The 20118-nt window shown below is 26.4% G+C and overlaps 1 protein-coding gene across 2 annotated transcripts in view; it reads right to left on the bottom strand.

Annotated features, from left to right (window-relative positions):
* Positions 1-20118, bottom strand: part of LOC111628179 (PX domain-containing protein kinase-like protein) — a 37162-nt gene that overhangs the window by 9399 nt on the left and 7645 nt on the right. For both annotated transcript variants that reach the window (XR_002757130.1, XM_023371920.1), the window contains exons 4-9: positions 15622-15699; positions 11752-11825; positions 9911-9985; positions 8735-8839; positions 4637-4775; positions 3619-3743 (exon numbers count right to left, since the gene is read on the bottom strand). Coding sequence is in view for 1 of the 2 variants with exons in the window: in XM_023371920.1 (XP_023227688.1) it covers positions 3619-3743; positions 4637-4775; positions 8735-8839; positions 9911-9985; positions 11752-11825; positions 15622-15699 (596 nt within the window). In the remaining variant the exon portion in view is untranslated. The remainder of the gene's footprint in view (positions 1-3618; positions 3744-4636; positions 4776-8734; positions 8840-9910; positions 9986-11751; positions 11826-15621; positions 15700-20118) is intronic.

A 20118-nucleotide genomic window follows, 5' to 3' on the forward strand; every position in this document is an offset into this window, starting at 1 on the left:
ACAACCCAGTCCCCAATTGATTTGGATAATCGATGCTCTACTGTAATTTATAACAAGATTTGCATTACAATTTCCAATATTTCTTTTATTATAATTCTGATACAAAATATTTTATAGTAGAAAAATCTAGTTTTAAAAAACGAATGTGATGGTTCATGATTCACATTTTCAATAAGCCATAAATTTTGAAAAATTGACTAACATACAATAAGTCCAAGATTTAGAGAGAGTTTAACTGGTATCATTGTATGAGTTCTTTCTTCCACAAACAGCTGTAAATTGCAGTGACTCCAAGTCTAGAAAAATCTTTGATATACAAGATATGACCAATATATAGTGTATATGGTATACAGTAGACCCCCCTATAACACAGAATTATCTACTGTTATAGGAGGGTCTACTGTATTTCAGTTCTAACCTATTGTGTGTGTGTGAAGGTTAACTGTTAAGGCAAGTGTAAGCCTAAATCAGTTTTGAATTATGTTCAAAATGACTTATAAACAATAATTTATGGTATTTTATTTTTGTGAGGGCCTTCAAATAGAGTTATTTTACTAAAATTGTCAAAGTAATATCAAAATATAGATAATCTCAAAAAGGAACTCATAAAATCAATATAAGAAATACAAATAACAACTTGGATTATTTATGAACTATTTCAAGACTAATTAGATTATAAAATTTTATAGGTAGTTCCATCATATGACAAGAAATTTAAAGATTAAAATCATTTCAATTAAAAAATAATTTAACAACATCTGTAAGAAAAAAATAATACAAAGTTAAACAAAATTGCCTGCAAATCAGGCAGATATGCTACTGATTATGTTTTACAGACTTTTAATTTAATCTTTATCATCTTCATCATGTACACACAAATATATAACTTAAAAACATAATATAACAGTAATGATCAAAACTTTAGTGAAAAATTTCAATATAATTTAATTAAATATATTATTTTATTAAACTAATATGGACTTAAAACCTAATTTATTTAAAAAAACCAGAATAAATAATTGAATGAATGAATGAATGCTAATATGGAAATTCATGTAGAAAAATGTTAATTTACATATTAAGTTATGCAGGATAAACATAATTAAAGTCATCTGCAGACACATCTAGCAGATAAGATTTAACCAAATTTAAGAATATTCTTTAGAACACACAAAATGCAATTTTCACATAATAATTAATTAAAAGATTGCCATCAGAAGAAATTTGGCATTGTAAATGGTGTGTGTAAATGATGCATATATATAAAACTGCAATTTTAAAAATGAACAAGAAATGAAAATATGGAATATCATCATTTTACTATGCTACTAGTTTACATAAAGCAGTTACTAAGTCAGAGTCAAAATTTGTCAGGCTGTAAAGAACTGTTGTTCTGAGAACTGTCTGATAAAAATCATACCATACTCAATGGCAGAATGATCTAAAGATATCTCTATTTAAAATGAACTTGTTTAACATAGATTCCTTACAACATAGCTGATAATAGTTAACAATCAGCATTTGCTTTCTCCAGCATAAGCATAAAGATAATATTAAACAAAAATATAGTCAGTAAAAAAGTGAATAAATATTTAAAATTACTTACTTATTATGATTTCTTGATAAATTTTTTATTAATATCAAATTAATCATAGACCAGATTTAATTCATACAGGTGTAAGCTGTAATGTGTAAGTGATCCTTAAAGATATTATTGAATGAAAGTGAAGTATCCTCAGTGAGATCCTAAGCTTATCTTGTATAGTTTATGTGTAAATATAACTTGTTTGAGCAATTAATCATCACTATAGAAAGTATTAACAGTGTTAATTGGAAGTCTATCTATCTATCTATATATATATAAGTCTTTTTTTTTATAATCTTGAGATATGCTAAACAGTTTAGTTGCTCTGCAATTAAATCATATTTGTATATTGATTTAATTATTCTTATGTAAAATTAAGCACTACCTTATATTGAATATTGTTCTGTATCAGCTACTGTAACAATGAACTACATAAATTCTGGATTCAGGCTTATGTTAACTGTAGATAATGAACATTAAGTGTGTGGGGGGAGGATAATTCAAAAGTCACAGAAATTTTAAAAAATTAATAACTCACAAACTATTTATAATACAATGATGTGGTTTTCACAGAAATGCTTAGAAAAAAGCACGATCTTTTTAGGTATAATAAAAATTTTAGTATCAAAATAGTTATATTTCTTGCCATAGATGGCAATGTGTGCCAAAACTGAAATCATTTGTAAATTTGTTAAAGTAAGAATAAAAAATAAAAATGTTCTTAGTATTAAGATCTAGTAACAACTTCACAAATTATATAATCTTATCAAGCACCATCTATGGCAAGAATAATATCAAAACAGTTACATTTCTTACATTTTTATTACATATGAAAAAATCTTGTTTCTTTCTAAGCATTTCTGTGAAAACTGCATTATCTTACTGTATATAGTTTGAGTTATTAATTTTTTAAAATTTCTGTGACTTTTGAATCACCCTGTACATAATGTTCATTATCTACAGTTAATATAAGCCTGAATCCAAATTTATGTAGTTCACTGTTACAGTAGCTGTTACAGAACAATATTCAATGTAAAGTAGTGCTCAATTTTACATAAGAATAATTAAATCAATATACAAATGTGATTTAATTGCAGAACAACTAAACTGTTCAGCATATCTCAAGATTATCAAAAAGAACTTACTTTTATAACAACTGAAGACATTTACAATATTTTGTAATATTGTAAATGTCTTCAAACAGAAAACTTCATCTAAATTCTCATAGATTTGAAGTTAAACATTATTTTTTATCATTCTATTTAGAGAAAACTGAATTTCACTGATATAATGTGTTTTCTCTTTCTCTTTTACAATTTTTCTAAATTGTATGTGTATGTGTATTTGAATTTTAACTAAATTCCTAAATTATTCTGAAAAAATATACAAAATAAAATCACAAAAATTAACTAGAATCATCTACATTGGTTAATTTTATGATTTATATATAACTAAATCAGCTAAACAAAGTTCACTGCAACACCAATGATTTATACTGGATTATATCTGCAATTCACATGCTCACTCAGTTGAATCAAAAACATTATGCAAATTCTTGTAAGTTCTATTTTATTGAATAAGTTAATAATCTAATTAAATTAGTGATCACTTCAATTAAAGAATATAAAATAAAATCTAACACAAGTGGAAGATCATTTGCACTTGAAAAGTTGCAAATTATTCTGTAAAAAATTTTTCTAAAATAATATTTAGTAGGAGTTAACACTTAAAATCTTTTTTACTATAGTTTTACTTTTTATACATTTTATTTATTTTTTGTTCATTTTGTATTTTACATGTTTTACTGGTTTTATAATATTGAAAACTTTGGATACTGTTTTAATCTTATTTGGAAATTGTTTTATATTGATTGTTAAAGGAAAAGGCATCTATTTGTCCAAGCAACATTGCCTTTATATACAATAAATAATAAATAACTAAAATGTAAAATCTCTTTTTATTCAATTTGGTATTTTAAGTATAAATATAATTAAGATTAAAAATCTTATGTTAATTTCTAATGAAAGACATACTTGTACTTTACGAAGTTGCACAAATAAAGGACGCAGATAAGCAGGTTGTCCTAAAAGCTGATTTTCTATTTCTGAGATTTGACAGGTATTACCTTCAATAAATACATTTCCAGCATGTAGATGGCCTAATAAATAGATTACATTTGTAATTAAATAATTTATAAATGTTCTTTAGAAATTGATGAGAGTAATAAAATAATTAAAATAGTAATAAGATATATAATTAATATTTTCTTTTCTTAATAATCTATTGATATTAAAGGAAAAATCAGTTTAATAAATTAAATAAAAAAGGAAAATTAATGTATATGATTTCTCAGCTAAAATGAGCATTTGAAAAACTCAAGAGAATGAAATCTTGGAGATCAAAGAAAATGAAGACTTTAAAAGGGATTTGCATAAAACTAAATGATTAGTTGCAGATGCATCACTTACAATGCACACACAAAATAACCAAATTTGTCTATTTTTCATCTTAGTTTTTATGTAAACGTCTGATAAAAGAATTAAAAAATAGTTTTATAAACTTGGTAACAACTTTTTGCAACACTTTTCAAAAACAGATACTTTATAATTTCACATAGGGTTCTAATACTGGGAAGTTTTGCTACATTAAATTTTACTACTATGTTCAAATTATTTTTAATTGTAAGAATAATATAAATTCACATATTATTCTTTGTACAAAAATTACTAAAGCTCATTCTTAAGAAGCTATTTTCATTATTAATGTTTTAAAAATATTTAGCTTCATCTGCAGAAAAATACAAGCTTCAAAACATTTTAGAATATAAATTAAAAAAAAGAGAAATTTAATATTTTCTTTTAAAAGTTTCATTTAAAAAATTGATTTTGTATAAAAACCACTGTATTCCTTTGTTTAAATTATATTTAATTTTGTTAACATAAAAAGTTTGAATACTTTCTTCTTCTATTTTAATTTTAAGTAAATGTGACACAGGCAATAACATCCTGTCTTAATTAATATATATTTTAAAAAATGTTTTCTTATACAAACCATGAGGAATGCCTTTTTCATGAAGAAATTTCAGTGCTAACAAAACTTGTCGACCATAAACTTGAATTAATTTAGGAGGAAGAGGTGAACAAGTTTTTGGCTTAGCATACTTCTTCAAAAATACACCTTTTGGTTTTGTCTAAAAAAAAATATTTAATATCAAATTTAATATATGCATATTTCAGTTATAGTTACAATAAGCAAAGTTTTACAAATATAATGATATACTGTATTTTAACTTATATGTTTTGATACTTCTAATTCTGATAAAATTAATTATTATTATTACAATGTGCAGATTTCACTAAATTTAAAAATGATGATTATTTGGTTTGTTAAAAACTAAGGCAATGAATAGCATTCGCAGGCATTTTATTTCCAAACTGGCATATGGTAAAATGTAGCAAGGCTATAATTAAAATTCCACAAACTTGATCCCATTTTCCATGTTAAGCTACACTATCACAAATTGTCTATATTCAAAATATTTCAAACTCTTGCCTCATTAATTAATTTGTTTAAAAATAAGGTCTTAATTATCAAAATACTTTCACTCTACCACATATACTGGTGTATGTCAATGTGGCTTACAAATTCACTCAAAATTTTCAGTTCAAAATTATGGTTTGGACTTATACCTGACATAAGTCAACTCTCCAAACATATAAAAGATGCCAGTAGAATAGAAGTGAAATATACATATAATGAAAGCTTATAACAAGACCATACCACTTATATTGAAAGATGATATGTTAGTGTTTCAATAAATTATGTATTTATGTTATATATGTAATACAAAATGATGTGGATGCAGACTATACATAGACACCAAGCAGTAATGAAAATCTTCAATAACTTATCTTGGTAAAAATTCTTTTGTACATTTCTGCCATTACATATTATTAAAATCCAATAAAATATTAAAAGTTTACACAGCAAAGTGTCAATAATATATATGGCATAATAATAAAACACTGTATTATGCCTTTCTAAAAACTTAAATTTACACAGTCTATCATGATACTCATTAATATAGTGGTTTCCAATCTTTTATACAGTATGCCTCTCCAATCAGGGCTCACGTGCAATGTCGCTTTCCCAGCATATGCATAAGTATTGCTCTGTATTCAGTATTTATTTGTTTTTATTACAAATTAAATAATATCACTACAGTTTGATTGAAAATATGAAGCAAAAATACAATTGCACTACTAAAAATACAAATATATTGGGTTGTTTGGAAAGTAATTTCGTTTTTTTACCACTAGACGGATTAGTCGTATTTTCCCTGCCATTTTCATTCTAAACTGTATTATCATTATATATTTTGACAGCTAGCATTTTAAGGCTTATTTGTAAAAAATTTTGTTTGATTTTGTGCAATTGTTTATTTTTTGTGTCCCATCAAATATGGAAGATCAAAAGCAGCATTTTCGGCATATTTTGCTCTTTTATTACTGAAAAGGTAAGAATGCTGTTCAAATGAGAAAAAAATTATGTGACGTGTATAGAGAAGATGTATTGACAGAACGACAGTGCCAAAACTGGTTTACAAAATTTCGTTCTGGCAATTTCAATATTGAAGATACACCACATTCTGGATGGCCAGTTGAAGCCTGATTGAAGCAAACTATCGAATAACAACACATGAAATCACTAAGAGATTACATTTGCCAAATTGAACTGTTTATGATTACTTGAAACAAATTGGTTTCATTTCAAAGCTCGATATATGGGTTCCATGTGTTCTTAAAGAGAGATGCTCTCTTTGGTGGGATTTTAAGATAATTTTTTTTAGAGCTTTTACCAGACAATTTAACAAATAATTCAAAAGTGTACTGCCATCGAGTAAACAAATTGAGTAATATCATCAAACAGAAAAGGCGGCCAGAATTGATCAACAAAACATGTTTTACCATGATAATGTCAAATTTCACACAAGTTTGGTAACTCGTCAGAAACTGTTATAACTTAGAAGGAACGTGCTATCACACCAAGCATATTCACCAGATCGAGCACACTCAGATTATTATTTGTTCCGGTCTATACAAATTTTTTTTAACTGTAAGACATTTACTTGAAATGACAATGTCAAAAATCACTTGGATCAGTTTTTTATAAGCAATGATCAAAACTTTTATGAATGTGAAATCTTACTACTATCAGAAACGATGACAACAGGTATTTGACCAAAATGGTCGATATATAATTCAATAAAATATTTATTTATTATAAAAACATTGTTTTTTCCACGGAAAAAAACAAAATTACTTTCCGAACAGCCCAATACCTACCTACAGAACTTTGCACACATAAAATAGGTAATATATGTACAGTACATAGTATATAACCAGGAATTTATTCCTTCTGAATAAAGTTATAATAATGCAAATTAAAACTGGTAACACCAATGTGAAATTTGAGCTTGTTTTGAATTACACAAAATAATCAATGTTTGGTTCTAACTCTGTCAGTCCCAAGTGCAGGTCATTTTACTGCAGGAGCTATGGCTTTTACTCTAGTTACAAGGCCACTATTCTTCCCTGCCATAACTGCAGTACCATTGGTGCATAAACCTATACAATCAATCTAAGTCAAGCCTTCAGCACAGATAAATTCATTAAGTAAGCAAATATATCTTTCCCTGAAGTTGTTGTCGGGATCATTTTATAAAACAGTAACTCTTCTCTTATATTTCCTTCTGCACCTTATCTCACATAACAAATAAGCTGAGTCTGTGATCAATTGATTCATTGAGTTTCAATGTAAATATTTGACTTTATTTTACTTGTTGAATTAACTGTTTTCAAATACATAGCCAAGTCATCGATTTGCCATGAAACTATTATTTGACAGTGGAATAGTTCATAATGCCTTTGCAGCTGCCTCTACATTCATAATGCAACACATTTCTAAAGCTGCCAGAAGCAACAAATTCTTGGCAATACTGTGTGATTTCTCACATTTAGCAATTTTTATTGCCACTATATAAAAAGCTTTTAATGCATCCTGCAATACCTTGGCTTCTTTTGACATTATAGTCTTCTGCTGTTTCAATTTCATCTCTTTTTGAACAAAATACTCACAATCCTTGTGTACATAATTTTCATGCACTATTTTGAGATATCTTTTAAGGCTGTCATTGGTGAGAACTTGAAAACAAATGACACATTGGGACTGCTGAATGCTGGACTTGCTACAAAAACAAGAAAATTCGAACTTGATAAAACTTGTGTCATATTGCCAGCACTTTTTCTTTTCTTAATCCATTAAGTTCACTTTGGTCTGTAGATTCTGCATTTCTCATGGTTCTCTTCAAATAGCAGTCCATTATAAATATCAAGATGATTGGTTGTTTAGTTATTAGATTAAGTAAAATATATGGTGACAGTCCTGACAAGCATTACTTATGCAATGAAAAAACATCATGTGCTTGTGGAAGGCTATCATGTTGCATTTGTCCATTTTATCACCATACAGTTACTCGTCAGTCAGCCACTGAATAGTATTACACACACAAACTCGTGCCTCCCTTGGAAGGTGCACCTCACTAGTTAGAAATCAGTGCATTAATGCATTGACAATTATACTGATCTTATCAACATGTTATAGTTTCACATTTGTCTTAATATATCAATACTACATCATTAACCAGATGATCTAAAAAGCTATTATCAATTCAATACAATATTAGTTTGTTTTTAGTAACACTGGTTTAATACTGCTAAACTTTTTATATTCTGATTTTATCAGTGTCATTAGTCATTATATTTAGTCCTTGAATTTAAAATATTTTAAGCCAGTTTTCATTTACTCAAACATATATTGCAACTTGCTGGAAAAGCAAAATAAATTACTATCTAAAGAGTATAAATGAACTGAGTATTAATTGTTATATAAAACTTTTAAAAAATATCACTATTTTTACTTCAATTCTACAGGATAAAAAAATAAATTTTAAAATTGAAAATTTTTTAAAACTATATTATTACATTTTTTTAAATATATCCAAAATCCTATTGACTTCCAAATTAATTTTCAAAATTTAATTGGGCAACCATCACATTAATAAACATAAAATGCAATAAAGTAACTTACTTTACATAACATGTCACGCAAACTACCATTCTGTTGATAATTGCGAATGACTAGACCACCATTTTCACTTATGCAAGCAAATATCACAGGGCATATATGAGGATGCTGAAGATAACACACATTTTAATTAATTACTAAATAATTCAGTAGCTTACAAATTTTTAGACAAACATTCACAGATAAATAAAATAGAATAGTCTAACTAAAAACATTACAAGTTATAATGTAACAAATTCTTTTTCAGAATAATTAATAGTACTTTAATATATTGATTATAAACATATCTATTATTAATATATTAGATCAGGGGGTCACCAAACTATGGCCAATGGGCCAGATCTGGCCTGCAAGGTCAGTTCATTCAAGCCTGCCGCCATACTGTGCCACAAATTAACTAAAATATAATTATTTATATGGAAATATCATAGACTGTAGATGAACTTACTATGTAGAAAAAATTAAAATAAGTGTAAGCAAAAATGCCAAAATTGGTCCAATTTAATTTTTGCACTTGATAGTAATATAAATTTTAGGAAAATCAGTGAAATGAAAAATTTGGTGGCTTTTTGCGACTTTCGATATCAGAGCACTTTTTATGTGAGTACCTGCAATGAAATTTCTAAGAGAAGCAATTACAATCTTGCTGCAGCCATTGTATTTGTGTATTTGTAAATAAATATGTTGGTTTTCTTTATTTTTGTTATTCAGTATACTGAACAAAATGGTTATGTGGCCCGTGCTTGTCATTCTCTCAGTTATCTGGCCTTCTGTGAAAAAAGTTTGTTGACCCCTGTATTAAATCATCATATGATAACTTGGTTGTTGTTTTGTTTCATGTTTCTTTCTCAGCTGAATATGAACAAAAACAATTATACTTATTCTACTTAAATTTTATAGAAAGCCTTCTTAGACTTTCTACAAAATTGGATAAGCATTTTTATGGACTTTACATCCCCAGCCTTAGCTCTTTCTAGTATTTAGAATTTTTAAAATTTATCATATGATGTAAATAACATATCAAACAGTATTTTTAATTATTTCAAAATATAATCATAATAATAAAATAAATAATATTTAAGTGTGAGTGACAAATCATTTTGTAATAAATGATGATAATAGATAAATAAGATAAATACTTAATAATAATGAAAAAAATCAAAAAGAAAAAATAATAACCTGAATTGTATTTAAAAGCTTCATAATACTTTGTAAGTCTCTATCTTCAAGATTTTTATCTATTCCAAAGGGTTGCTAATCAAAGAAAAAAAAATATATAAATTTTCACTGATAAATTACATATTTATATATATAATAGAATAGTTTATTGGTTAAGACAAGTTTATTTACTGCTAAAATTATTAAATAATTTTTTACAAATATCAAAGATATGAAATATTTAATTAATATTCTCTTGAAATATCAACAATTAAAACTATGATTTTAAATATCAACAGTATATTGGCATATAAAATTTTGTTATCTTGTATTTATCATGTTTATTGATATTTTATATATTAAATCAAAATATATTGCAAACAGATAAACATATTACAAGTATTTAAAAGCAGAAATATTAATAAAATATTTTTCAAATATACTAATATTTAATATGAATACAAAAAACATTTGTCAAATATAAGAAAAAAAACTAAATAAAATTTTTTAATACCTAGGTAAAAAAATATCTTGATTTGAGATCTTACCTTATGACATTTAATAAATCAATTATCAAATTATTGTTATTAATTTTATTATTATTATTATTTTAAAAGAATTTTTAAGCATAAGATGAGGGATTCCCAACAGGGTTGATATAGATCCCCTGGAGGTCAATTGGAGCCAAAGAAAAAGTCAGATACTTATTGTATTTTTCCAAAATTTTCAAATAAGAATGACAATAATCATTTGGGAAATTCAGCAACTGATTTAATAATTTACTTGATATATTACAAAAATTTTGGAAATATAATTTTAAGGGAACCGAAATGAATATTTTCTATATGGGAAAATGCAAAAAAAAAAAGTTGCAAATAGCTGAATAAGATTATATGAGATAAAAATATATACATATTATAAATTACTGGCTGTCCAACTATTTTTTTTTTTATGACAAATGCAACAATATATTTAAAAACTATCCTACATTAAAACCAAGAGTTCTGATAGAATAAGTCTTTTTTTAAATTCTCATTTTGTGTAGCTGTTTGTCTTTAGTTTATTAAGCTATCAAATCTGTAAAGCACTTTTAATGAATATTTTTGAGAATTTTACTATTATTTACTTACTTATTGAATTATTTCAGAAATAAATATGAATTATTTTTATTTTATCAATAAAACACACCTTTAATAATCCAGCAAATAAATATTAGTAAAATAAAAATATTTTCAATAATTTCTAATGATCTTCAGTTAACATAAAAAACAGAACACCAAAATAGAATGTAAATATGAAAATAAAAATATAAATAATGGAAAATATAGTTGTGGTTGATAAAGTAAACAAACACAGAAATAATATAAATTAAGCTAAATGTCACTTTACAACATAAATATGTATTTTATTCATTTTAAATTAATACAGATAGTCATTGGTTAATGCACTTTCAGTCAGTACTTATTTGTTTTAAGATAGTTAATTACGAACAATTTTTATGCTACATGCCATCACTTTGTAAAATGAAGTTTCTGTATCTAGTATAGACTTTTGAGAGTTCACTTATTCAGTTACTTTCAGTGTATTACCAAGAAATATTTGTAATTATTTTTTATTCCTAAATTATATATAAAGATTACATATCATCAGTATATATATAATTATTTTTTTAAAGTCACTGCAGTTTTTTTCAATTAACTTAAACAAGATATAAGATTGTTATAGTTGATAAATATTTCAATATTTTACTTATTTTTTAAATATTTGTAAAAAAAAATATATAAAACTTAAATCATCAATTAACAAGTAATTTTTTTTATTACAATAAAAGTTGCAAAATAATTTAATTAATAAAATCATACCCAAGATAACAGTAACCTTTGTTTTGCATCAGCTTTAGGTTTAATAAGAAAATATTCTTTCCTTAATCGCCATCCTAAAATAAACAAAATATTTCAAAATTAATTTAAAACAATATAAAAAAAAATATTTTTATAAAGATTCATTTATATATATAAAACTTTGTAAAAATATAATCAGACTTTGTCTATTAACTACAAACACACTAATATACAATACATATGGGGTGTCCACAAACATCTATCCAGGGGTAAAAGAGATCTTTCCAGCAATGTACTAGTGCTAAAAATAACCAAAACTATCTATCCAGGGACAAAAGAATAATTCATTTAAAAAATGCCACAAACTCTGCCCAGTGGCATTTTTTAATGAATATGACTATACCTCGAATATTGGCCAATATCTGAACATCCTAATCATGACAGTGAACAAATGGCTTGTTATTAGTGCAACTACATCAGGTTTGGTACCAGCACAATAATGAGCAATCTCATACCTGAACAAACATGCATCACAGCTAACAGAGTGGTTTGGCAATCGCTAGATAGGATAACATGGCCAACTGTACTCCATGACTGACCATCATGTTCCCCAAACTTGACTCCTCTGGATTTTTCCTTTGTAGTCACCTAAAAGCATCAGTATATGATGCATACCCAGCAGTGCTGCACAATATTGATAAAATTTCACATAACAGGTTTGTAAATGGTGACACAAGAAATGCTACGTGCCATCCATAATGCCACAACTAAACTGGCTACATCTTTGTATTGCCACCGAAAGCAATCATTTTGAACATATTCTCTAACAAAAGAAAATTCACTTTTTTTATATCCATTTCTGCAATGTCTTTGCAGTCAGATTCTTTGTATGTTATGCTAAATTATCTTGATTTAAATTCACTTTGGTTATTTTAGTGCTGGAATAAGCTTGCACCACATTCAAACTCATGCAATGCTAGAAAATCTCTTTTGCTAGACAGATGTTAAGTGGACACCCTGTATATGCATAATGAGTATATATATGTATCTCTCTCTTCTTGGTGCCATATCAGATTTCTGACGTCGGCGACACCCGGCGCAGATTAGTAANAAAATATAATCAGACTTTGTCTATTAACTACAAACACACTAATATACAATACATATGGGGTGTCCACAAACATCTATCCAGGGGTAAAAGAGATCTTTCCAGCAATGTACTAGTGCTAAAAATAACCAAAACTATCTATCCAGGGACAAAAGAATAATTCATTTAAAAAATGCCACAAACTCTGCCCAGTGGCATTTTTTAATGAATATGACTATACCTCGAATATTGGCCAATATCTGAACATCCTAATCATGACAGTGAACAAATGGCTTGTTATTAGTGCAACTACATCAGGTTTGGTACCAGCACAATAATGAGCAATCTCATACCTGAACAAACATGCATCACAGCTAACAGAGTGGTTTGGCAATCGCTAGATAGGATAACATGGCCAACTGTACTCCATGACTGACCATCATGTTCCCCAAACTTGACTCCTCTGGATTTTTCCTTTGTAGTCACCTAAAAGCATCAGTATATGATGCATACCCAGCAGTGCTGCACAATATTGATAAAATTTCACATAACAGGTTTGTAAATGGTGACACAAGAAATGCTACGTGCCATCCATAATGCCACAACTAAACTGGCTACATCTTTGTATTGCCACCGAAAGCAATCATTTTGAACATATTCTCTAACAAAAGAAAATTCACTTTTTTTATATCCATTTCTGCAATGTCTTTGCAGTCAGATTCTTTGTATGTTATGCTAAATTATCTTGATTTAAATTCACTTTGGTTATTTTAGTGCTGGAATAAGCTTGCACCACATTCAAACTCATGCAATGCTAGAAAATCTCTTTTGCTAGACAGATGTTAAGTGGACACCCTGTATATGCATAATGAGTATATATATGTATCTCTCTCTTCTTGGTGCCATATCAGATTTCTGACGTCGGCGACACCCGGCGCAGATTAGTAAGTAGTTAATAATATGTCAAGGTGTTACTAGGGAAGGTTAGTACCCAGAGTGGTTTCCCGTTGCCTTCTCTGGGGCGCGATGTTACGCGAGGGGAAAGAATGCCTTCAGGGAAGACTTTTATGGGGAACTGGCCTCCTATTTAGTCGTTATCAACAAGGAGAAAACCTGGAAAACTCCAAGCAGACAGCCTGTCTGATCGCGGCGCAAACCCACGACTGAACTCCCAGTGTTTAGGGTACGAAGACAGCTCGGCCACTGGTAGGCCATATATATGTATAATAGTAAATAAATAATAATCTAAATTTTTCTATAAAAGTTTAGATTTATTTAATTATCATCAAGTCTGCAAACCACAATGAAGCTAATTAATAATTTAACCATGAAGGTAAGCAGCTTGTTAGCTCTTACCCTATTATGACAATAGAATTAATGTAATATCATTGATAAAGTATTAACCTAATTAGTGTAAAAATATAAATTAAAATCCAGATCCTACAATAATACATCATCATGTAAAAATCAAATTAATTCTACAAAAATAATAGATTATAGATGGCATTTATAAAAAATTTTTAATACATTAATTTTATGGATTAAAAGAAATGAACCATGCTCAAAATAAACTGTTTTATTATAGAAATGCTTGAAAATAAAAAATTTAACAATATTCATTTAAAAAGTTAAAAAGACAAAAGAATTTTAAAAATATATTTTTTATTTTATAAATAGGAAAAACTTTTTTTCTTGAGATAACTTTACTCAGCTTTAAAATTTAATTTTTTAATTAGAAAACATTAAAAACATCTTCTAATAAGCAAAATCACTAACTGAATATCTGAATATCCTTGGAGTTACCTTGCAATCTTCAAATGGGTGCAAATCATTGGACATCATTACTCATTTTTTTAAAGGAAATGAAAGTTCAAAATATTTCCAAACAATAAATTCACTAGATTTTTAATTCTTGACATCATTAAACAAAGTTATAAAATGATTTAAAATTAATATAAGGCATGCAAAAACACATACGGATCTGTTTTGCTGACTCAACAACTAAGAAGTTGTAACTTGTCAGTTAAGAGTTCTTTAATATATTTTAATTTCTTTTAATTTATTCAGAATAACTTTTGCTTTCTGTTATTTGTAAGTTACTTAAAGTACAATGAATAAAATATAAATAAAATAAATAGAACAGACTATAAATATAAATATTTAATATAATCAAAGTTCCTAGGAACTTGTTTCATTTCCTGGGAAATATTTTTGTTAATTTTGAAGTTTGACTTTTCAAAATTTTAAGACCCAGGAACCAAGCTTTACTACTTATAGCTTTATAAAATATTAAAATCAATTTAATAGCATCAATGTATAAAATGAATTTTATATTACACTTTATTTTAAGCAATGCAGTAAAAGTATTATTCCTATGATAGTTTTTATTCAAATAGAATTTATCTTGCTAGAACCTTAAACTGTCTTTTAATCAGAATTTATTTGTCATAGAAATATAGTCTTTTTTATGTTATAAATATATATGAAATATAATGAAATAGTTATAAATATAATGAAAAAAATGCATTAAAGAAATATTTTTAATGCATATTCTTTATTTCATTGTAACAATAAAAATTAATTAAATATATATAACTGACTTATTACATCATCATCATAATGGAATAATTTACACTAGAAATTATTTTATATACTATATACTCTGTATGACTGTAAATAGAAAATAAATAAATATATGTATATATGTATCATAATAAATTTTAATTGGGTGTAATTAAAAGTATGTTAATATTTAAAACTATTAATAAAATATTTACTAACTTCTGTCAATATCTATTACATACCTATATCTGGAAAAGGTTCAACTATTTCCCATCTCAATTCTGATCGAAAAACCATTGAAACATGTTGAAGAGCTATCTCTAAATTAAGAAATAAAGAATTTATATATAAATAATACAAAAATATATAATTATATGCATTACTTAAACTTATTAAAATAAAACAGCTGTTTATCAATTTAAAACTTGTTTAATTACAAATTGAAAATTTTATATTCTACATCAGTATTTAAGAACTTATGATGTGGTGCCCAGAATGAAATACAAAATTTGTATACGAGAATACAGAGCATATCATCATTATTTTTATTTGTAAATGTTAAAAATAATAATTATTACTTCATGTTTTAAAATAAATAAATTTAAAATTACTTCTTACTAAAATAAAATATTAAGGAAATTGGAGTATGACGAAATTCCATTAACCTGGCATCCAGTATGACAGAAAACCCAATAAGCAACCACATCAAACTTGTTGTTGGGGTTATCAGTGCATTGTTCTTTACCATCATCATCAACAACTTCTGATATAAGCATTGTGAAAACAGGGGAAGACCAAGATGACATGATGATGTGCTAGGTAAAATCAGTTAGCTTGTGCATTTTTCTAAAAACTTTTTCCAAATATATTAGTGAATGGGTTTGATATGAAAAGCAGAAATATTTAGCATACTTGGAATCAATAAGTATCACAGGGTACAATACAACAGCTACAGTATTTTACTTTGATAATTAGAGTAAATTTGTATTTATATGCAATAAAAATGTACAAAGTAAGAATAGTGTGTTCTTGTTTCAAGCCAACTAAAGGCAGAAATAGCATGAAAAAATGAAAATGACATGTTAATTATTATTAAAAAATGCATTTATACAGTTTTACATGTCAATATATGTAAAACTGTATCCAGGAAAACAAAAAACCTTAACTATCTGATAAGGCAGTATCTATCTATCTATATATATAACCCATTCAACAGGTGTCCGTCCTTCCTTCCTTCCGTCCGTCCCGTAACCGTTTGATAACCGACACTAGAGGCGCCCCTATCGTGTGTCATATTTCAAACATTCAAATTAAATTAACAATTTTAATTATTATTTAAATTAACAATATAAATTATTATTATTCATTTGGCCAATAAATTATTATTTGGTCAATATAACAATATAAATAATTCAGTATATTTGTAATAGGAATTTATTATTGTCACGGAATGCCTGTAATGTTCACTAGGGGGCGAATAACGAAAAACCGGATAGATTTGAACCGCTACGATAAAACGATAAGTGAAATAGTTAAGCTAATATTTTAATATAATAATAGAAACCTTTCATGGCACGACCAAAGAAATACGCCACTGTGGGGGAACGTAAAGCTGCCACTGCTGCGAGACAAAGGGAGAGACGTGCGCAGGAAACATTACAGAGAATAGCACAATCAACACGTGGAGGCTTGCAGAATGAAACTCATGAGCTCAGATCTGCAATGTTGCACAGGCAGGCAGAAGCAAAACGACACAGAAGACAAAATGTCACAACAAGGCAAATTGATTCCAAATAATTATACTTTTTTTACCAACAATGTTGTGTATACAGAAGTTTTATGATGGGATAAATGATGGAATACAGAACACAGCTAAAGAATATCTTCAGTCTGTAATACAGAAATACTATTTGCTGTGTATTGATCTGTTAACATTACTTTTTAACATGAACATTTGTATATATTTATACTTGATTTTTTAATCATATTAATTCTATTTATTTGAACAATTTTGAGTAAAGAATAGATTCACTTTCTCATGTACAAATACTGTAGTTGGCTGTTTGTGTATTGATATTTTAAGTTTAGTTTCTAAGATGAAGAATTGTATACATTTATATATAAACTGCATCAAACTTTTAAACATTAAGCGCACACAACTTTCATATATTAAGTGCATTAAACATGCCTCAGGAATTTGTAATGCTGCTGGAACGCCCACTAGGGGGCATCCCGGGCTACTAGTAGTCAATAATTTAATACCGTGTTGTTCTGACAATGCCAAGTTAATGGAATTTCACTGTATTTTTAATAAAATATTAATGTTGTAAAGTTACAATAGTAGTATAAGTTTCAAAAATAGTACAGAAAAAAAATCCAAGCAGCCATATGACAAAAATATTCACAAATTTGACTTCAATTTATACTAATTTGACATTTTCATTCATTTGTTCTAAATTCTGATTTTATATACAATATATTTTTATGACTTAAGTTCACCTATCTGCTTTTATTCATTTTCTTATGCCATTTTCTAATTTACTCTAACATAAATTTACTCTATTTTTTTGTACTTTTCCCAGCTGTTACTTATAATAGAGGGAAAGTATGACAATTGGTCAAAAATTAACCCTCCAAGATTTTTGAATTCAGGGAATCTTAAAATGTTAAGAAATGTAAAAAAATTTTGGGGTTTTTCAATATGTGTGGATGTTGGAGTGTGAGAGTATGAGATTCATTATTAGCATTTGCAATTTTTTAAAAAACTTGTCTCTACCCTCAAAATTAAGTTTTTTGCCATTTCATAATAATATAAAATATAAAAAATTTTTAAATAAAAATCTCATAACATATGGTGCAATACAGTTTTAAAGTTTAACTAGGAAAGTTATGCAACTCTGTTGGATTTTCTTGTGTCTTTGTCAAAATATATGGCCTTTGTTGTGTATTTTATCTATTTAAACATAGTTTTGAGATCCCTAGAACATAGTCATACATCAGTATCTCCAAAGTTTAATACAGATATTTTGGCATACATTTTCAAAAAATTCTAGACAATTTTTTGAATAAATTTAAGCAAAAAATCTAGAATTTTTTATTTCAGCAAAGTTATTCAGAAAATATTTTAACTTTAATATAAAAAATAAAAATAAAATGAAGAATTTAAAATATATTCTAGCATTTTCTTTACCTAAATGCTACTGACAAATGAACCAAATTCATTTTTAATTACATATTATTATTAATTTAATTAAGCAAATATTAAAACTATGCAATTGAAATTAAACCAAAAATGCAAAATTTACTGATGCTTGTAAAATGTTTAATTGCAGTTCAAAAAATTTATGAAAAAATAAAACATTAAGAACTAAATTAAATTCATATATCTATAGAGTTAATAATAAATTAGAAATATCAAACATGAATGACTTCATATTCCAAAAATCAAATTCAGGTTGAATCCATTTTTTTATATACAATATTTCCATAATAAAATACTTCATTATTATAACATTTGCAAATATGTTAACTTATATATTCATGCTACTTAAAATTTATTTGAAACTAAATTTTCATTAACTAAAGTTTTTTTTTTTACTTAAATTTGATTAAGAAATCATTTTTTAGAGTTTTGAATATTTTCTAAATCCTGGAGATACAAATTTTCTAAATGATAACAGACAAAATTTAGATACAAATTTCCTATTTTCTAAAGTCATTAATTAGTGAGAATTTTTAAAATAATTTAATACAAAAATGACAACTTGTTTCACTGTTTCACAATTTTTAACAATTTTATGACTTTTTACATGAAAAAATAAAAAGTACAAAAAACATGTTACACCAAGTCTAAACAGTGAAACAGTCAAAAGCAAATAAATGTCCACTAACTAAAACCTAAAATCAGTGATAATATTTTTCTATTTATACAACATGTAACAAAGACTGTATATAAGCAAATTATATTTTTCCATGCTTTGATATATTATGTCAGTTTAATGTTAAATTTAAAAAATGTTTTAAATATTTTACGTAGAAAATGTCACAATAAATTTACAACTGAAAAAAGAATATGTTTAAAATGCATTTTGTCCAGTAATATAACACCAAGTGGTTTTTCTTGTTAATAAAAATTTGCAAGTCGTGCATAACTATGAAATTATTTTAAAATTTAATTATTCAGTAAATTATATTTATAATAAAAAAATAAAAATCAAGTATAAAACAAATATGCAGAGAAATAATAAATAAAAATTAGCTGAATATATAGATGACATAACATCTGTAAATACTACATTATACAAATAATAAAATGTACATAAAATGACAAAACAAATCTAATATTATTATATGACTTTTAAAAAGCCAAAAACAGAAGCAAAGTTTGGTCTCTGTTCCAATATATTTGAGAAATCTAGAAAATAATTTTTGCAAATTAATGATGATCTTGGATCTAATGAAAAAGAAGTCATTGTAAATAACTAATTACAGTGTTATTATTATTATTATTATTTATTATATACTTTTGATTTATTATTTGTGTAAAATACAGAAAACCTTACAAATTTAAAATGCAAATAAATATTTATTTTAATGACATATATACTTTGAGACACAAGAATAAAAGACATCTAAAAATTCTTGAATTTAGATGCAAATCCAAGAGCACTTAAATCAGTTTTTTATATTCTATATTATATAACCTTATACCTATAACCTTACAAGGATAAACAGCTATT

The sequence above is a fragment of the Centruroides sculpturatus genome, unplaced genomic scaffold, assembly GCF_000671375.1.
Source record: "Centruroides sculpturatus isolate CEXI.00-Female unplaced genomic scaffold, Cexi_2.0 scaffold503, whole genome shotgun sequence".
NCBI classification, from domain to species: Eukaryota; Metazoa; Arthropoda; class Arachnida; order Scorpiones; family Buthidae; genus Centruroides; species Centruroides sculpturatus.